General features: G+C 46.3%; 1 protein-coding gene across 1 annotated transcript; it reads left to right on the top strand.

Annotated features, from left to right (window-relative positions):
* Window positions 1–3,401: 3,401 nt before the first annotated feature.
* LOC123997123 (apolipoprotein C-II-like) lies at window positions 3,402–5,235 on the top strand. Its single transcript, XM_046301192.1, has 4 exons — window positions 3,402–3,498; window positions 4,288–4,350; window positions 4,665–4,866; window positions 4,963–5,235. The coding sequence occupies exons 2-4, from the start codon at window positions 4,302–4,304 to the stop codon at window positions 5,048–5,050; spliced, it is 339 nt and encodes a 112-aa protein (XP_046157148.1). The 5' UTR covers window positions 3,402–3,498; window positions 4,288–4,301; the 3' UTR covers window positions 5,051–5,235.
* Window positions 5,236–15,680: the final 10,445 nt, after the last annotated feature.

Here is a 15,680-nt window from a genome sequence, read left to right as displayed (position 1 = left end):
AATCCTGGCTGGCTGGCGGAACTGGAAGATTCAGGTTGACTAGCAGATCTGGAAGATTCTGTTTGACTGGCAGATCTGGAAGAGACTGGTGGTCTGGCAGATCTGGAAGAGACTGGTTGTCTGGCAGATTTGGAAGAGACTGGTTGTCTGGCAGATCTGGAAGAGACTGGTTGTCTGGCAGATCTAGAAGATCATGGCTGACTGGCGGATCTAGCTGCTCTATGCAGAATGACAGCTCTGGCTGCTTCTTACAGACTGATAGCTCTGGCTGCTTCATGCAGACTGACAGCTCTGGCTGCTTCATGCAGACTGACAGCTCTGACTGCTCCATGCAGGCTGACAGCTCTCTGCAGACTGTCAGATCCTGGCTGACTGGCACTTCTGGCGGATCCTGGCAGACTGGCGGCGCTGGGCAGACTGGCGACGCTAGGCAGACTGGTGACGATGGGCAGACTGGCGGCGCTGGGCAGACTGGGAGCACTGGCGGCGCTGGGCAGACTGGGAGCACTGGCGGCGCTGGGCAGACTGGCGGCACTGGCGGCGCTGGGCAGACTGGCGGCACTGGCGGCGCTGGGCAGACTGGGAGCACTGGCGGCGCTGGGCAGACTGGCGGTGCTGGGCAGACTGGGAGCACTGGCGGCGCTGGGCAGACTGGCGGTGCTGGGCAGACGGGAGACTCCGGCAGCGCAGGAGAGGAGAAAGGCTCTGGCTGCGCTAAACAGGCGGGAGACTCCGACAGCGCAGGAGAGGAGAAAAGCGCTGGCTGCGCTGAACAGGCGAGGCGCACTGAAGGCCTGGTGCGTGGTGCTGGAACTGGTGATACTGGATTGAGGACACGCACAGGAAGCCTGGTGCGGGGAGCTGCTACCGGAGGACTGGAGTGTGGAGGTGGCACAGGATGGGCTAGACCGTGAAGGCGTACTGGAGATCTTGAGAGCAGTGTAGGCACAGGATGTGCAAGGCTAGGGATGTGCACAGGAGGCCTGGTGCGTGAGGCTGGCACCAACTTCACCAGCCGACTAACACGCACCTCAGGTTGAGTATAGAGCGCTAACTCAGGTGCTATCAAATCCCCGACACGATCCGTCGGATGAATATTGTATCTATAGCACCAAGCTAGCAACTCCCTCATTACTCTCCACTCCACTTTCCCCATTAACTCCTTCACAGTCTCTGCTTCGCTCACCTCTAACACTGGCTCTGGTTCTGGTCTCCTCCTTGGCTCCTCATGATAAACAAGGAGAGTTGGCTCAGGTCTATCTCCTGACTCAGCCATACTCTCCCTGATCCCCCCCCCCCAATACATTTTTTGGGGTGACTTACGGTTTTCGCTCTGCGCCGCCTTCTCTTTTTTATTGACTCCATTCGCCTATAGCCCTCTTCACATTGCTGCAGCGAATCCCAGGTGGGCGCCTGCACTCTCTCTGGGTCGGCCGCCCACCTGTCGATTTCTTCCCACGTCGTATACTCCATGCCTCTACCGTCCATCCTTTCGCTGCTGCCAGTTTACACGCTGCTCGGTCCGTGAGTGGTGGGTGATTCTGTAACAGCGTTCGTCTGTTGAAGGAAGAGAGTCGGACCGAAATGCAGCGTGTTGGTTACTCATGTTTCTTTAACGAAGAAAAAACGGAACGATACATGAAATAACTATTAAAGACGAAAACAACAAACGGAACGTGAAACTTATTACAGCCTATCTGGTGAACACTACACAGAGACAGGAACAATCACACACATGCCTGTAAGTCGCTTTGGATAAAAGCGTCTGCTAAATGGCATATATTATTATTATTTATTATTATATATTATTATTATATTATATTATTATTATTATTATATTATTATAGAGACAGGAACAATCACCCACGAAATACAAAGCGAAACTAAGGCTGCCTAAATACGGTTCCCAATCAGAGACAACGAGAATCACCTGACTCTGATTGAGAATTGCCTCAGGCAGCCAAGCCTATACAACGCCCCTAATCAGCCGCGATCCCAAATACTACAAACCCCAATACGAAAAACAACATATAAACCCATGTCACACCCTGACCTACCCAAACATATAACAAAAACACAAAATACAATGACCAAGGCGTGACAGTAGCTGAATATGTTCTTCATAACCTACTTGGCTAAATGAAGGGCCTAAATTAATAATTAAATAAATAAGACATATACACCTATTAAAATATGTTTACTGAGTTCGATCTTCAATCTCACTCCAAAAGCTAATTCTGCGCCAAACAGATTGGATAATGATCAAGGGCACAACCCTCCCTATTCAACCAATGATCAGTGAGAAGGGTTATGGTCAGGAAGTTTTTGCTTTAGTGCTACAGTGCATACCAGCCTGTCCCTTCAGTTTATCACCACCACCACACCGACCAGAGACCTGGTCATATTGACAGGACACAAAACAACCTGACGTGTGACAGGGAATCAGGTGACTAATGTGTTTACACAGCACTACATTTAGTAAACAAAGAAGGGAAAAAGCTTTCCATATTAAGGCAAAGTTCAGTATTTCACAACTTAATGTTGAGTTTGTAGTGTCTGTTAAAAGAAAACTGAAGCATGGATTACAGTTTCTCCTGGCCCATAAACTCTTTCAGGGTGAGGAAACATCTAATATGAAGTTAGAAATAAATACTGAACTCCCTCATTATACCAATCAAGTCTAACACGGGAAATGTAACATAAATACTGGAATTGTACAATCATACTTTATTGTAAAATCACTTGACCTCACACACACACACAGCCAGGACAGGTTATTAGGAGGATCTAGCTAAAAGATCATGGCAGATTCATCACAATACACCTGAAGATTTGAATGATACAGTTTAAACAGCCCACAGCTACAACACTGGGCTTCACATGAGATATTCAGTAACTTCCACTGGTAGTGAGTCATTGACCGATAGTTAACCAGCCCCACTTGGAGAATCTTTGTCTTCGTTTACCATCACCATTTGAGCGCAGTGGGGTCTGTGCTAGCCTGTAGTAACCAGACTGACGGACGTGTCACTGTTGATCTAGACTTAGGACTGTGTGCTTAGGCATGGGAGGGGGTAGGTGGAAGGGGGTGTTGGTAGGGGTTTGTAATATGAACTCTGCGGACTTAATGAAGACCAATAAAAATCAACCAGTCTCCAATCAAAACCAATCAGCATGATAACTTGTTCTGTTACATTTCAATACAGCTGGATTGGCAAATACACAGATTCCCGACACTAAACTCAAATTATACTAAATAAACGAATGATGAACCTGTTACTGTCATAGCATCCCCATCGTTGACCCTGTCTGCCCTCTCTCTCACTTTCTTTATCACATACACAAACACCTGAACAGTGGGTGTTTATCTCAGAGGAGTGCACTTTGGCTCGGAGAACAACAAGTCAATACATCCCCACTCATATATATACAGGCTAGCTCACCGCTGCCTCTCAGCCTGCTATTCATTCCTGTCACCCAGTACGGAGAGAAGAAACAGTGAGTACAGCCATGTTCGTTTGGTTCACCCTGGTTTGGTTCACACATCTGCATGGAGAAAAAGAAAACACCTCTTAGTCATGATAATATCACTGTTATAAGGTGTTGTAGATGGGTATTGGGTGGGTAAGATGGGTATTACACGTCTGTCTCCAGACTATTAGACAAAACACTCCCTGGGAGAGATCAAGTAGAGGATATTGAGAGGGGTTCCAACTGAACGGAATAACTAAATAAATTATAGCATGTCTATACAGATGTAGGACCTTCATTTGATCACCCTGTTATTACAGGACAACAGTGGCAGAGCAGGAAATGCAAACTTGTAGTATATTCAAGATTTAAAAATGCTTCTAGAGTTTGCAATTTAACATTTCAGACTTGATTTGCTAACTAAACATGTATCAACCCCCTACAAAAATGGCCATTAATTATAATAATATTATAATGATTATTTCCTGTTTCTCCAGGATTATTTTCCTGCTGTGAGAAACTGGTCAAAGTAAGATCCTGCATCTGTATGTGGTCTGCTGCATCATAGTGAGATACAAACCCAGAAAAATTATAGTTTCATTGTCATTAAAAACATTGCCAACCCCAGAATAGCCTTACCGTAGTCGTTGGAAACATGTTAAAAGACATGTTTGAGATCAAATGAAGAGTGTTAGATGAGCCTGAGATGAGATGCAGAAGAGCAGAGCTGAAAAGGAAGAGGAAATGATGCTGACTAGTGGACAAGTTGATGAATGGTTTGTCTGACCCTCACCAAGATGTTTGCTTTGCACACAGATCTGAGTGACATCATGAACAAGCTTCTGGTCATCACTGTGCTCGTCACTCTTCTCGGCCTCAGTAAGTACACAGTCAAGACCCTGACTGACTAACTGACTGACTAACTGACTAACTGACTGACTGACATACGGGTAATGTTCCAGGTTGTCTTTTATGCAGTCTCACTGTGCATACCAGAAGATTGTCATATCATAATAGCATTTCGCTACACCCACAATAACATCTGCTAATTTTGTGTATGCGACCAACAAAATTTGATTTGATTTGAAATGTTAAACACTCCAGATAAGAGCACCACGAGCAGCAATATTGACTGACTGACAGACTGACCAACCAACCATTTTGACCCTGTAACCCTAACTCTCCCCTTCCAGGTGCCCAGGGCCTCCGTCTGCCTAGGCAAGCTGAGGAGGGTACGCCTGAGGAACCGGTCGCAGATGTTGCTGAGGCTGATGGAAAGCAGGGAACCCTGGAAAGGCTGACCAGCGCCGTCAAGGGCTACTACGACACGTCCATCAGCACCGCCTCTAGCTGGCTGGACAGCATCGATGGCCTGAAGCTGAAGGAGAAGGCCGCGTAAGACACACACACACACAACACACAAGAACGGAACAGCAGGTCAAGATAGCAGGCTGACAGTTAATGCACTGTCCATGTGTCTGTGTCCATCAGGAATGCCCTCAGTGACACCACCGTGGCGGCGATGACTTACGCTGGCATCCTGCAGGACCAGGTCTACCACATCTTTTACCAACCGTAAAGACCCTTCCTTGTTTCCCTCTGTGTCCCCAACGTCCTCAAAATGCTTTTGTGAGGAGAGCGTCGCAGCTGTGGGCCCCTACTCTCTCATCCTGGAGCCTCTGATCAGCTTCACCAGACCTCCAACCCTTGGTGACGTCCCCCTGGAGTCTGTGTAGATGGAAATACAGTATTATTTTATGTCAACATTTTACGTTTCAGTCATTTAGCAGACGCTCTTATCCAGAGCGACTTACAATCAGTGCATTCATCTTAAGATAGCTAGGTGGGACAACCACATATCACAGTCGTAGTGTAACGTAGTTCGTTTGTTGTATGAAGAGAGTCAGACCGAAATGCAGCGTGTAGGTTACTCATGACTTTAATGAAATATATCGCGGTACATGAAATAACTGATATAAGAAAACAACAAACGGACCGTGAACTAATTACAGCCCATCTGGTGACTAAACACAGAGACAGGTCCAAACACCCACAAAATACAACGTGAACTCAGGCTGCCTAAATACGGTTCCCAATCAGAGACAACGATAAGCAGCTGACTCCAATTGAGAATCGCCTCAGGCAGCCAAGCCTAACTAGACACACCCCTAATCATACACAATCCCAATTACTACAAACCCCAATACGAAAACACAACATATAAACCCATGTCACACCCTGGCTTACCCAAACATATACCAAAAACACAAAATATAATGACCAGGGCGTGACACGTAGGAAGTACATTTATTTCTACAATAAAGTAGCTATCAGCAAAGTCAGTTAAAGTAGGAAAATACTTTTTTTAAATGTTTTTTTTTAATGTCAACGTATCTTGAAATAAAAACATGCATTTGTAGAAAACCAATAAACCCTATGTGTTTCTTGAGGGGCATTATTCATTTCTTTTTCACCTTTATTTAACCAGGTAGGCAAGTTGAGAACAAGTTCTCATTTACAATAGTGACCTGGCCAACATAAAGCAAAGCAGTTTGGCACATACAACAACACAGAGTTACACATGGAGTAAAACAAACATACAGTCAATAATACAGTAGAAAAATAAGTCTATATACAATGTCAGCAAATGAGGTGAGAAGGAGGTAAAGGCAAAAAAGGCCATGGTGGCAAAGTAAATACAATATAGCAAGTAAAACACTGGAATGGTAGATTTGCAGTGGAATAATGTGCAAAGTAGATATAGAAATAATGGGGTGCAAAGGAGCAAAATAAATAGATAAATACAGTAGGGGGAGAGGTAGTTGTTTGGGTTAAATTATAGATGGGCTATGTACAGGTGCAGTAATCTGTGAGCTCCTCTGACAGCTGGTGCTTAAAGCTAGTGAGGGAGATAAGTGTTTTCAGTTTCAGAGATTTTTGTAGTTCATTCCAGTCATTGGCAGCAGAGAACTGGAAGGAGAGGCGGCCAAAGGAATAATTGGTTTTGGGGGTGACCAGAGAGATATACCTGCTGGAGCGCGTGCTACAGGTGGGAGATGCTATGGTGACCAGTGAGCTGAGATAAGGAAGGACTTTACCTAGCAGGGTCTTGTAGATGACATGGAGCCAGTGGGTTTGGCGATGAGTATGAAGCGAGGGCCAGCCAACGAGATCATACAGGTCGCAGTGGTGGGTAGTATATGGGGCTTTGGTGACAAAACAGATGGCACTGTGATAGACTACATCCAATTTATTGAGTAGGGTATTGGAGGCTATTTGGTAGGATGATCAGTTTTACAAGGGTATGTTTGGCAGCATGAAGGATGCTTTGTTGCGAAATAGGAAGCCAATTCTAGATTTAACTTTGGATTGGAGATGTTTGATGTGAGTCTGGAAGGACAGTTTACAGTCTAATCAGACACCTAGGTATTTGTAGTTGTCCACATATTCTAAGTCAGAACCATCCAGAGTAGTGCTGTTGGACAGGCGGGTAGGTGCAGGCAGCGATCGGTTGAAGAGCATGCAAATAGTTTTACTTGTATTTAAGAGCAGTTGAGGCCACGGAAGGAGAGTTGTATGGCATTGAAGCTCGCCTGGAGGGTTGTTAACACAGTGTCCAAAGAAGGGCCAGAAGTATACAGAATGGTGTCGTCTGCGTAGAGGTGGATCAGGGACTCACCAGCAGCAAGAGTGTATACAGAATGGTGTCGTCTGCGTAGAGGTGGATCAGAGAATCACCAGCAGCAAGAGTGTATACAGAATGGTGTCGTCTGCATAGAGGTGGATCAGGGACTCACCAGCAGCAAGAGTGTATACAGAATGGTGTCGTCTGCGTAGAGGTGGATCAGGGACTCACCAGCAGCAAGAGTGTATACAGAATGGTGTCGTCTGCGTAGAGGTGGATCAGGGACTCACCAGCAGCAAGAGTGTATACAGAATGGTGTCGTCTGCGTAGAGGTGGATCAGGGACTCACCAGCAGCAAGAGTGTATACAGAATGGTGTCGTCTGCGTAGAGGTGGATCAGGGACTCACCAGCAGCAAGAGTGTATACAGAATGGTGTCGTCTGCGTAGAGGTGGATCAGAGAATCACCAGCAGCAAGAGTGTATACAGAATGGTGTCGTCTGCATAGAGGTGGATCAGAGAATCACCAGCAGCAAGAGTGTATACAGAATGGTGTCGTCTGCGTAGAGGTGGATCAGAGAATCACCAGCAGCAAGAGTGTATACAGAATGGTGTCGTCTGCGTAGAGGTGGATCAGAGAATCACCAGCAGCAAGAGTGTATACAGAATGGTGTCGTCTGCGTAGAGGTGGATCAGAGAATCACCAGCAGCAAGAGTGTATACAGAATGGTGTCGTCTGCGGGACTCACCAGAGGAGTGTATACAGAATGGTGTCAGAGAATCACCAGCAGCAAGAGTGTATACAGAATGGTGTCGTCTGCGTAGAGGTGGATCAGGGACTCACCAGCAGCAAGAGTGTATACAGAATGGTGTCGTCTGCGTAGAGGTGGATCAGAGAATCACCAGCAGCAAGAGTGTATACAGAATGGTGTCGTCTGCAGCAAGAGTGTATACAGAATGGTGTGGATCAGGGACTCACCAGCAGCAAGAGTGTATACAGAATGGTGTCGTCTGCGTAGAGGTGGATCAGGGAATCACCAGCAGCAAGAGTGTATACAGAATGGTGTCGTCTGCGTAGAGGTGGATCAGGGACTCACCAGCAGCAAGAGTGTATACAGAATGGTGTCGTCTGCGTAGAGGTGGATCAGGGACTCACCAGCAGCAAGAGTGTATACAGAATGGTGTCGTCTGCAGCAAGAGTAGAGGTGGATCAGAGAATCACCAGCAGCAAGAGTGTATACAGAATGGTGTCGTCTGCGTAGAGGTGGATCAGGGACTCACCAGCAGCAAGAGTGTATACAGAATGGTGTCGTCTGCGTAGAGGTGGATCAGGGACTCACCAGCAGCAAGAGTGTATACAGAATGGTGTCGTCTGCGTAGAGGTGGATCAGGGACTCACCAGCAGCAAGAGTGTATACAGAATGGTGTCGTCTGCGTAGAGGTGGATCAGAGAATCACCAGCAGCAAGAGTGTATACAGAATGGTGTCGTCTGCGTAGAGGTGGATCAGAGAATCACCAGCAGCAAGAGTGTATACAGAATGGTGTCGTCTGCATAGAGGTGGATCAGAGAATCACCAGCAGCAAGAGTGTATACAGAATGGTGTCGTCTGCGTAGAGGTGGATCAGAGAATCACCAGCAGCAAGAGTGTATACAGAATGGTGTCGTCTGCGTAGAGGTGGATCAGGGACTCACCAGCAGCAAGAGTGTATACAGAATGGTGTCGTCTGCGTAGAGGTGGATCAGAGAATCACCAGCAGCAAGAGTGTATACAGAATGGTGTCGTCTGCGTAGAGGTGGATCAGAGAATCACCAGCAGCAAGAGTGTATACAGAATGGTGTCGTCTGCGTAGAGGTGGATCAGAGAATCACCAGCAGCAAGAGTGTATACAGAATGGTGTCGTCTGCGTAGAGGTGGATCAGAGAATCACCAGCAGCAAGAGTGTATACAGAATGGTGTCGTCTGCGTAGAGGTGGATCAGAGACTCACCAGCAGCAAGAGTGTATACAGAATGGTGTCGTCTGCGTAGAGGTGGATCAGGGACTCACCAGCAGCAAGAGTGTATACAGAATGGTGTCGTCTGCGTAGAGGTGGATCAGGGACTCACCAGCAGCAAGAGTGTATACAGAATGGTGTCGTCTGCGTAGAGGTGGATCAGAGAATCACCAGCAGCAAGAGTGTATACAGAATGGTGTCGTCTGCGTAGAGGTGGATCAGAGAATCACCAGCAGCAAGAGTGTATACAGAATGGTGTCGTCTGCGTAGAGGTGGATCAGGGACTCACCAGCAGCAAGAGTGTATACAGAATGGTGTCGTCTGCGTAGAGGTGGATCAGGGACTCACCAGCAGCAAGAGTGTATACAGAATGGTGTCGTCTGCGTAGAGGTGGATCAGGGACTCACCAGCAGCAAGAGTGTATACAGAATGGTGTCGTCTGCGTAGAGGTGGATCAGGGACTCACCAGCAGCAAGAGTGTATACAGAATGGTGTCGTCTGCGTAGAGGTGGATCAGGGACTCACCAGCAGCAAGAGTGTATACAGAATGGTGTCGTCTGCGTAGAGGTGGATCAGAGAATCACCAGCAGCAAGAGTGTATACAGAATGGTGTCGTCTGCGTGTAGAGGTGGATCAGGGACTCACCAGCAGCAAGAGTGTATACAGAATGGTGTCGTCTGCGTAGAGGTGGATCAGGGACTCACCAGCAGCAAGAGTGTATACAGAATGGTGTCGTCTGCGTAGAGGTGGATCAGGGACTCACCAGCAGCAAGAGTGTATACAGAATGGTGTCGTCTGCGTAGAGGTGGATCAGAGAATCACCAGCAGCAAGAGTGTATACAGAATGGTGTCGTCTGCATAGAGGTGGATCAGAGAATCACCAGCAGCAAGAGTGTATACAGAATGGTGTCGTCTGCATAGAGGTGGATCAGAGAATCACCAGCAGCAAGAGTGTATACAGAATGGTGTCGTCTGCGTAGAGGTGGATCAGGGACTCACCAGCAGCAAGAGTGTATACAGAATGGTGTCGTCTGCGTAGAGGTGGATCAGAGAATCACCAGCAGCAAGAGTGTATACAGAATGGTGTCGTCTGCATAGAGGTGGATCAGAGAATCACCAGCAGCAAGAGTGTATACAGAATGGTGTCGTCTGCGTAGAGGTGGATCAGGGACACAGCCAGCAGAATGGTGTCAAGAGTGTATACAGAATGGTGTCGTCTGCGTAGAGGTGGATCAGAGAATCACCAGCAGCAAGAGTGTATACAGAATGGTGTCGTCTGCGTAGAGGTGGATCAGAGAATCACCAGCAGCAAGAGTGTATACAGAATGGTGTCGTCTGCGTAGAGGTGGATCAGGGACTCACCAGCAGCAAGAGTGTATACAGAATGGTGTCGTCTGCGTAGAGGTGGATCAGGGACTCACCAGCAGCAAGAGTGTATACAGAATGGTGTCGTCTGCGTAGAGGTGGATCAGGGACACACCAGCAGCAAGAGTGTATACAGAATGGTGTCGTCTGCGTAGAGGTGGATCAGGGACTCACCAGCAGCAAGAGTGTATACAGAATGGTGTCGTCTGCGTAGAGGTGGATCAGAGAATCACCAGCAGCAAGAGTGTATACAGAATGGTGTCGTCTGCGTAGAGGTGGATCAGAGAATCACCAGCAGCAAGAGTGTATACAGAATGGTGTCGTCTGCATAGAGGTGGATCAGAGAATCACCAGCAGCAAGAGTGTATACAGAATGGTGTCGTCTGCGTAGAGGTGGATCAGGAATCACCAGCAGCAAGAGTGTATACAGAATGGTGTCGTCTGGTGTCGTAGAGGTGGATCAGAGAATCACCAGCAGCAAGAGTGTATACAGAATGGTGTCGTCTGCATAGAGGTGGATCAGAGAATCACCAGCAGCAAGAGTGTATACAGAATGGTGTCGTCTGCGTAGAGGTGGATCAGGGACTCACCAGCAGCAAGAGTGTATACAGAATGGTGTCGTCTGCATAGAGGTGGATCAGGGACTCACCAGCAGCAAGAGTGTATACAGAATGGTGTCGTCTGCGTAGAGGTGGATCAGAGACTCACCAGCAGCAAGAGTGTATACAGAATGGTGTCGTCTGCATAGAGGTGGATCAGGGACTCACCAGCAGCAAGAGTGTATACAGAATGGTGTCGTCTGCGTAGAGGTGGATCAGAGAATCACCAGCAGCAAGAGTGTATACAGAATGGTGTCGTCTGCGTAGAGGTGGATCAGGGACTCACCAGCAGCAAGAGTGTATACAGAATGGTGTCGTCTGCGTAGAGGTGGATCAGGGACTCACCAGCAGCAAGAGTGTATACAGAATGGTGTCGTCTGCGTAGAGGGATCAGGGACTCACCAGCAGCAAGAGTGTATACAGAATGGTGTCTCTGCGTAGAGGTGGATCAGCACCAGCAGCAAGAGTGTATACAGAATGGTGTCGTCTGCGTAGAGGTGGATCAGGGACTCACCAGCAGCAAGAGTGTATACAGAATGGTGTCGTCTGCGTAGAGGTGGATCAGGGACTCACCAGCAGCAAGAGTGTATACAGAATGGTGTCGTCTGCGTAGAGGTGGATCAGAGAATCACCAGCAGCAAGAGTGTATACAGAATGGTGTCGTCTGCGTAGAGGTGGATCAGAGAATCACCAGCAGCAAGAGTGTATACAGAATGGTGTCGTCTGCATAGAGGTGGATCAGAGAATCACCAGCAGCAAGAGTGTATACAGAATGGTGTCGTCTGCGTAGAGGTGGATCAGAGAATCACCAGCAGCAAGAGTGTATACAGAATGGTGTCGTCTGCGTAGAGGTGGATCAGAGAATCACCAGCAGCAAGAGTGTATACAGAATGGTGTCGTCTGCATAGAGGTGGATCAGAGAATCACCAGCAGCAAGAGTGTATACAGAATGGTGTCGTCTGCGTAGAGGTGGATCAGGGACTCACCAGCAGCAAGAGTGTATACAGAATGGTGTCGTCTGCATAGAGGTGGATCAGGGACTCACCAGCAGCAAGAGTGTATACAGAATGGTGTCGTCTGCGTAGAGGTGGATCAGAGACTCACCAGCAGCAAGAGTGTATACAGAATGGTGTCGTCTGCATAGAGGTGGATCAGGGACTCACCAGCAGCAAGAGTGTATACAGAATGGTGTCGTCTGCGTAGAGGTGGATCAGAGAATCACCAGCAGCAAGAGTGTATACAGAATGGTGTCGTCTGCGTAGAGGTGGATCAGAGAATCACCAGCAGCAAGAGTGTATACAGAATGGTGTCGTCTGCGTAGAGGTGGATCAGGGACTCACCAGCAGCAAGAGTGTATACAGAATGGTGTCGTCTGCGTAGAGGTGGATCAGGGACTCACCAGCAGCAAGAGTGTATACAGAGAAGAATCAGAGAAGTAGTTAGTGAACCAGGCGAGGCAATCATTTGAGAAACCAAGGCTGTCGAGTCTGCCGATGAGGATAATATATATATATGAGTCAGTACGATCATTGTACTATGTGTTTTATTATCAGACAAAGTTGAGAGAGGTGGGATATGTTCATGCATATCTCCCACAGGTTTGTGACAATATGGTTGTGTGTACATCATGTCACAGAGTTTACAATATGGTTGTGTGTACATCATGTCACAGAGTTTACAATATGGTTGTGTGTACATCATGTCACAGAGTTGACAATATGGTTGTGTGTACATCATGTCACAGAGTTTACAATATGGTTGTGTGTACATCATGTCACAGAGTTGACAATATGGTTGTGTGTACATCATGTCACAGAGTTTACAATATGGTTGTGTGTACATCATGTCACAGAGTTTACAATATGGTTGTGTGTACATCATGTCACAGAGTTTACAATATGGTTGTGTGTACATCATGTCACAGAGTTTACAATATGGTTGTGTGTACATCATGTCACAGAGTTTACAATATGGTTGTGTGTACATCATGTCACAGAGTTGACAATATGGTTGTGTGTACATCATGTCACAGAGTTTACAATATGGTTGTGTGTACATCATGTCACAGATTTTACAATATGGTTGTGTGTACATCATGTCACAGATTTTACAATATGGTTGTGTGTACATCATGTCACAGAGTTTACAATATGGTTGTGTGTACATCATGTCACAGAGTTTACAATATGGTTGTGTGTACATCATGTCACAGAGTTTACAATATGGTTGTGTGTACATCATGTCACAGAGTTTACAATATGGTTGTGTGTACATCATGTCACAGAGTTTACAATATGGTTGTGTGTACATCATGTCACAGAGTTTACAATATGGACAACACGGAGTCTCACAATGCCTACTGTACATAACTATCACCTAACACTGAGTCAACTGCCTCTCGTCTGAATAATAGAAGCAGGTCATATAGAGGAAGAAGAAAACACAGATTCCTGTGACTGTTTCTGACAGACAGGTTCTCAACCAGAGCTTGAGTTTCTAAATGAGTGGGAATAAAGGGTGTCCTCTGGGTTTCTGATCTCAGAAAGGTTCAAAGTGAGCTATTCATGATCCTTTTGAAGCTGCAATGATAACAGACAGAAATAATACATTTGACCTCAAATATGATCATGTTCACTGAAGATGTAAGAGCCTGGTGCTACAAGACCACAGAGAAGAACATCTTGAACGGTTAGTTAATCTCTTCATAGGGTGGTGATACACTAGCAGGGATATGGCCAATCTGATGTAGCCTCAGTCTAAGATTCATTCAAACGGACTCAAAATGTATTCAAACTAAATACCTCAAATCGCTGAGTAGGCTTCTTCTGAGTACCTACGTTTCCCAACTTGATTTCCCAATTCTCTCACAACTTTATCTGTCTCACGAGGCCACATTGTTGCCTTCTCTTAGTAATCAACCCACAGTTAATGAATAGCCTCACTTGATATTACTAAACGAGGGCACTGCACATTGATACAAGGGGTTACATAATGGTAGATCCCACGGAGTACTTTCATCACAGTGAAATATTAACTCTAAATGCTAGGAATTATATGAGAAGCTTTATCGCTCTTATTTATTCATTTTTTCCCAATGGTGACAGTAAAAGGACATAGCACCTGTACTACAAAGGACAACACATGCGTCTCATACTAAAGGGCCAACATGTGTTTTAAATTAAAGGGCCGTTTTTTGTTCTGTTTGTTTGTTTTTGCTTTGTTGTTTGTTGTTTAAATCATGTTAAAAAAATAGACTGTATATTTGTACTTGGGGGTCAAAAATGGTCAATTGTATGCTCTTATACAGATGTAAGATCTTCATTTGATCACCTTGTTGCAGGAGCTTGTTGTGTATTTGAGGTTTAAAAAGGCTCCTGAAGTATTTAATCTCCACCTAGAAATTTCAGACTTGATTTTCCCAGATTTTCCCTGTATCAACCCTTACAAAAATGTCCATTGATTATAGTGCACATAATAACTCACATGTCCTGTTGCTGCAGGATTGTTTTCTTCCTCTAGAAAACTGTCTGAAATTAAGATTAATAAAAAAATAAAAAAGTATATTACAAACAAATCTGTAGTTGACTGAATGGGGGCCTATAACCATAACTACCCAGTCACAGACATGAGAGAAGTGCCAGGAAAACAAAGCACAGGTACAGCCCAGGCAGTCGACTCCCAGAGATCTAAAGGCTAGAGACACAGATACACAGGTATAAAAGAACCACAGACTAAACCCAGGCTCATACAGAGACCAAGACATGATGAAGCTGCTACTGCTGGCCTTGGCTTTGGGGTGTGCAGGTAAGACTGTAATACACAGTATCTACAGCATCGTCAGACAGAATGATACCTTCTTTTAGAGACAGGTTAGGGAGGGAGATATACGGCCGCGTAGCCTAGTGCTTAGAGCGTTGGACTAGTAACCCAAAGGTTGCAAGATCTAATTCCCGAGCTGACAAGGTACAAATCTGTCCTTCTGCCCCTGAACAAGGCAGTTAACCCACCGTTCCTAGGCCGTCATTGAAAATAAGAATGTGTTCTTAACTGACTTGCCGAGTTAAATAAAATACACTGAGTGAATGTAAATGTACTGAACATTATGCTCTTTCCATGACATAATACTGACTGGGTGAATCTCAATACTAGGAAGGTGTTCTTAACGTTTTGTACACTCAGTCTTTACACTCATCTATACTATGACCATTTCTCTCGCTCTCATTTAGCGGCTGTTCCAGTGGAGGAGAATGGAGCGTTGTTGCAGGAGGTTTGCCAACCCCACTCCAGACCCTGGCAGGTCTACCTGTGGAACACTAAGGGGGGCTGGTATGGGGAGGAAAGGTGTAGTGGTGCCCTCATCAACGAGGTGGATGCTTACCGCCTGGAACTGCTTTGTAGAGTAGGTATTCCCCCTTTTTTCTTTTTCCCAAATCAGTGTAAAATGCATGCAGCCCATATGTTCACCGAAAACAAACAAATATTTTTTGTTAAACTCTGCTCCGCTCCGCTCCACTCCGCTCCACTCCGCTCCGCTCCACTCCACTCCACTCCACTCCACTCCACTCCACTCCACTCCACTCCACTCCACTCCTCCTCAGACCTGGCCACACTATGGTTTCTCTCACT

Source organism: Oncorhynchus gorbuscha, linkage group LG15, assembly GCF_021184085.1.
Source record: "Oncorhynchus gorbuscha isolate QuinsamMale2020 ecotype Even-year linkage group LG15, OgorEven_v1.0, whole genome shotgun sequence".
Lineage (NCBI taxonomy): Eukaryota > Metazoa > Chordata > Actinopteri > Salmoniformes > Salmonidae > Oncorhynchus > Oncorhynchus gorbuscha.
The sequence above is the reverse complement of the archived record's forward strand: the minus strand, read 5'-3'. Positions and strand labels throughout refer to the sequence as shown.

Coding starts and splice junctions, on each gene's coding strand:
- LOC123997123 (XM_046301192.1), top strand. CDS start 4,302: ATGAACAAGCTTCTGGTCATCACTGTGCTCGTCACTCTTCTCGGCCTC. Junction 4,351..4,664: donor CGTCACTCTTCTCGGCCTCA/GTAAGTACACAG, acceptor CTCCCCTTCCAG/GTGCCCAGGGCCTCCGTCTG. Junction 4,867..4,962: donor AAGCTGAAGGAGAAGGCCGC/GTAAGACACACA, acceptor TGTGTCCATCAG/GAATGCCCTCAGTGACACCA.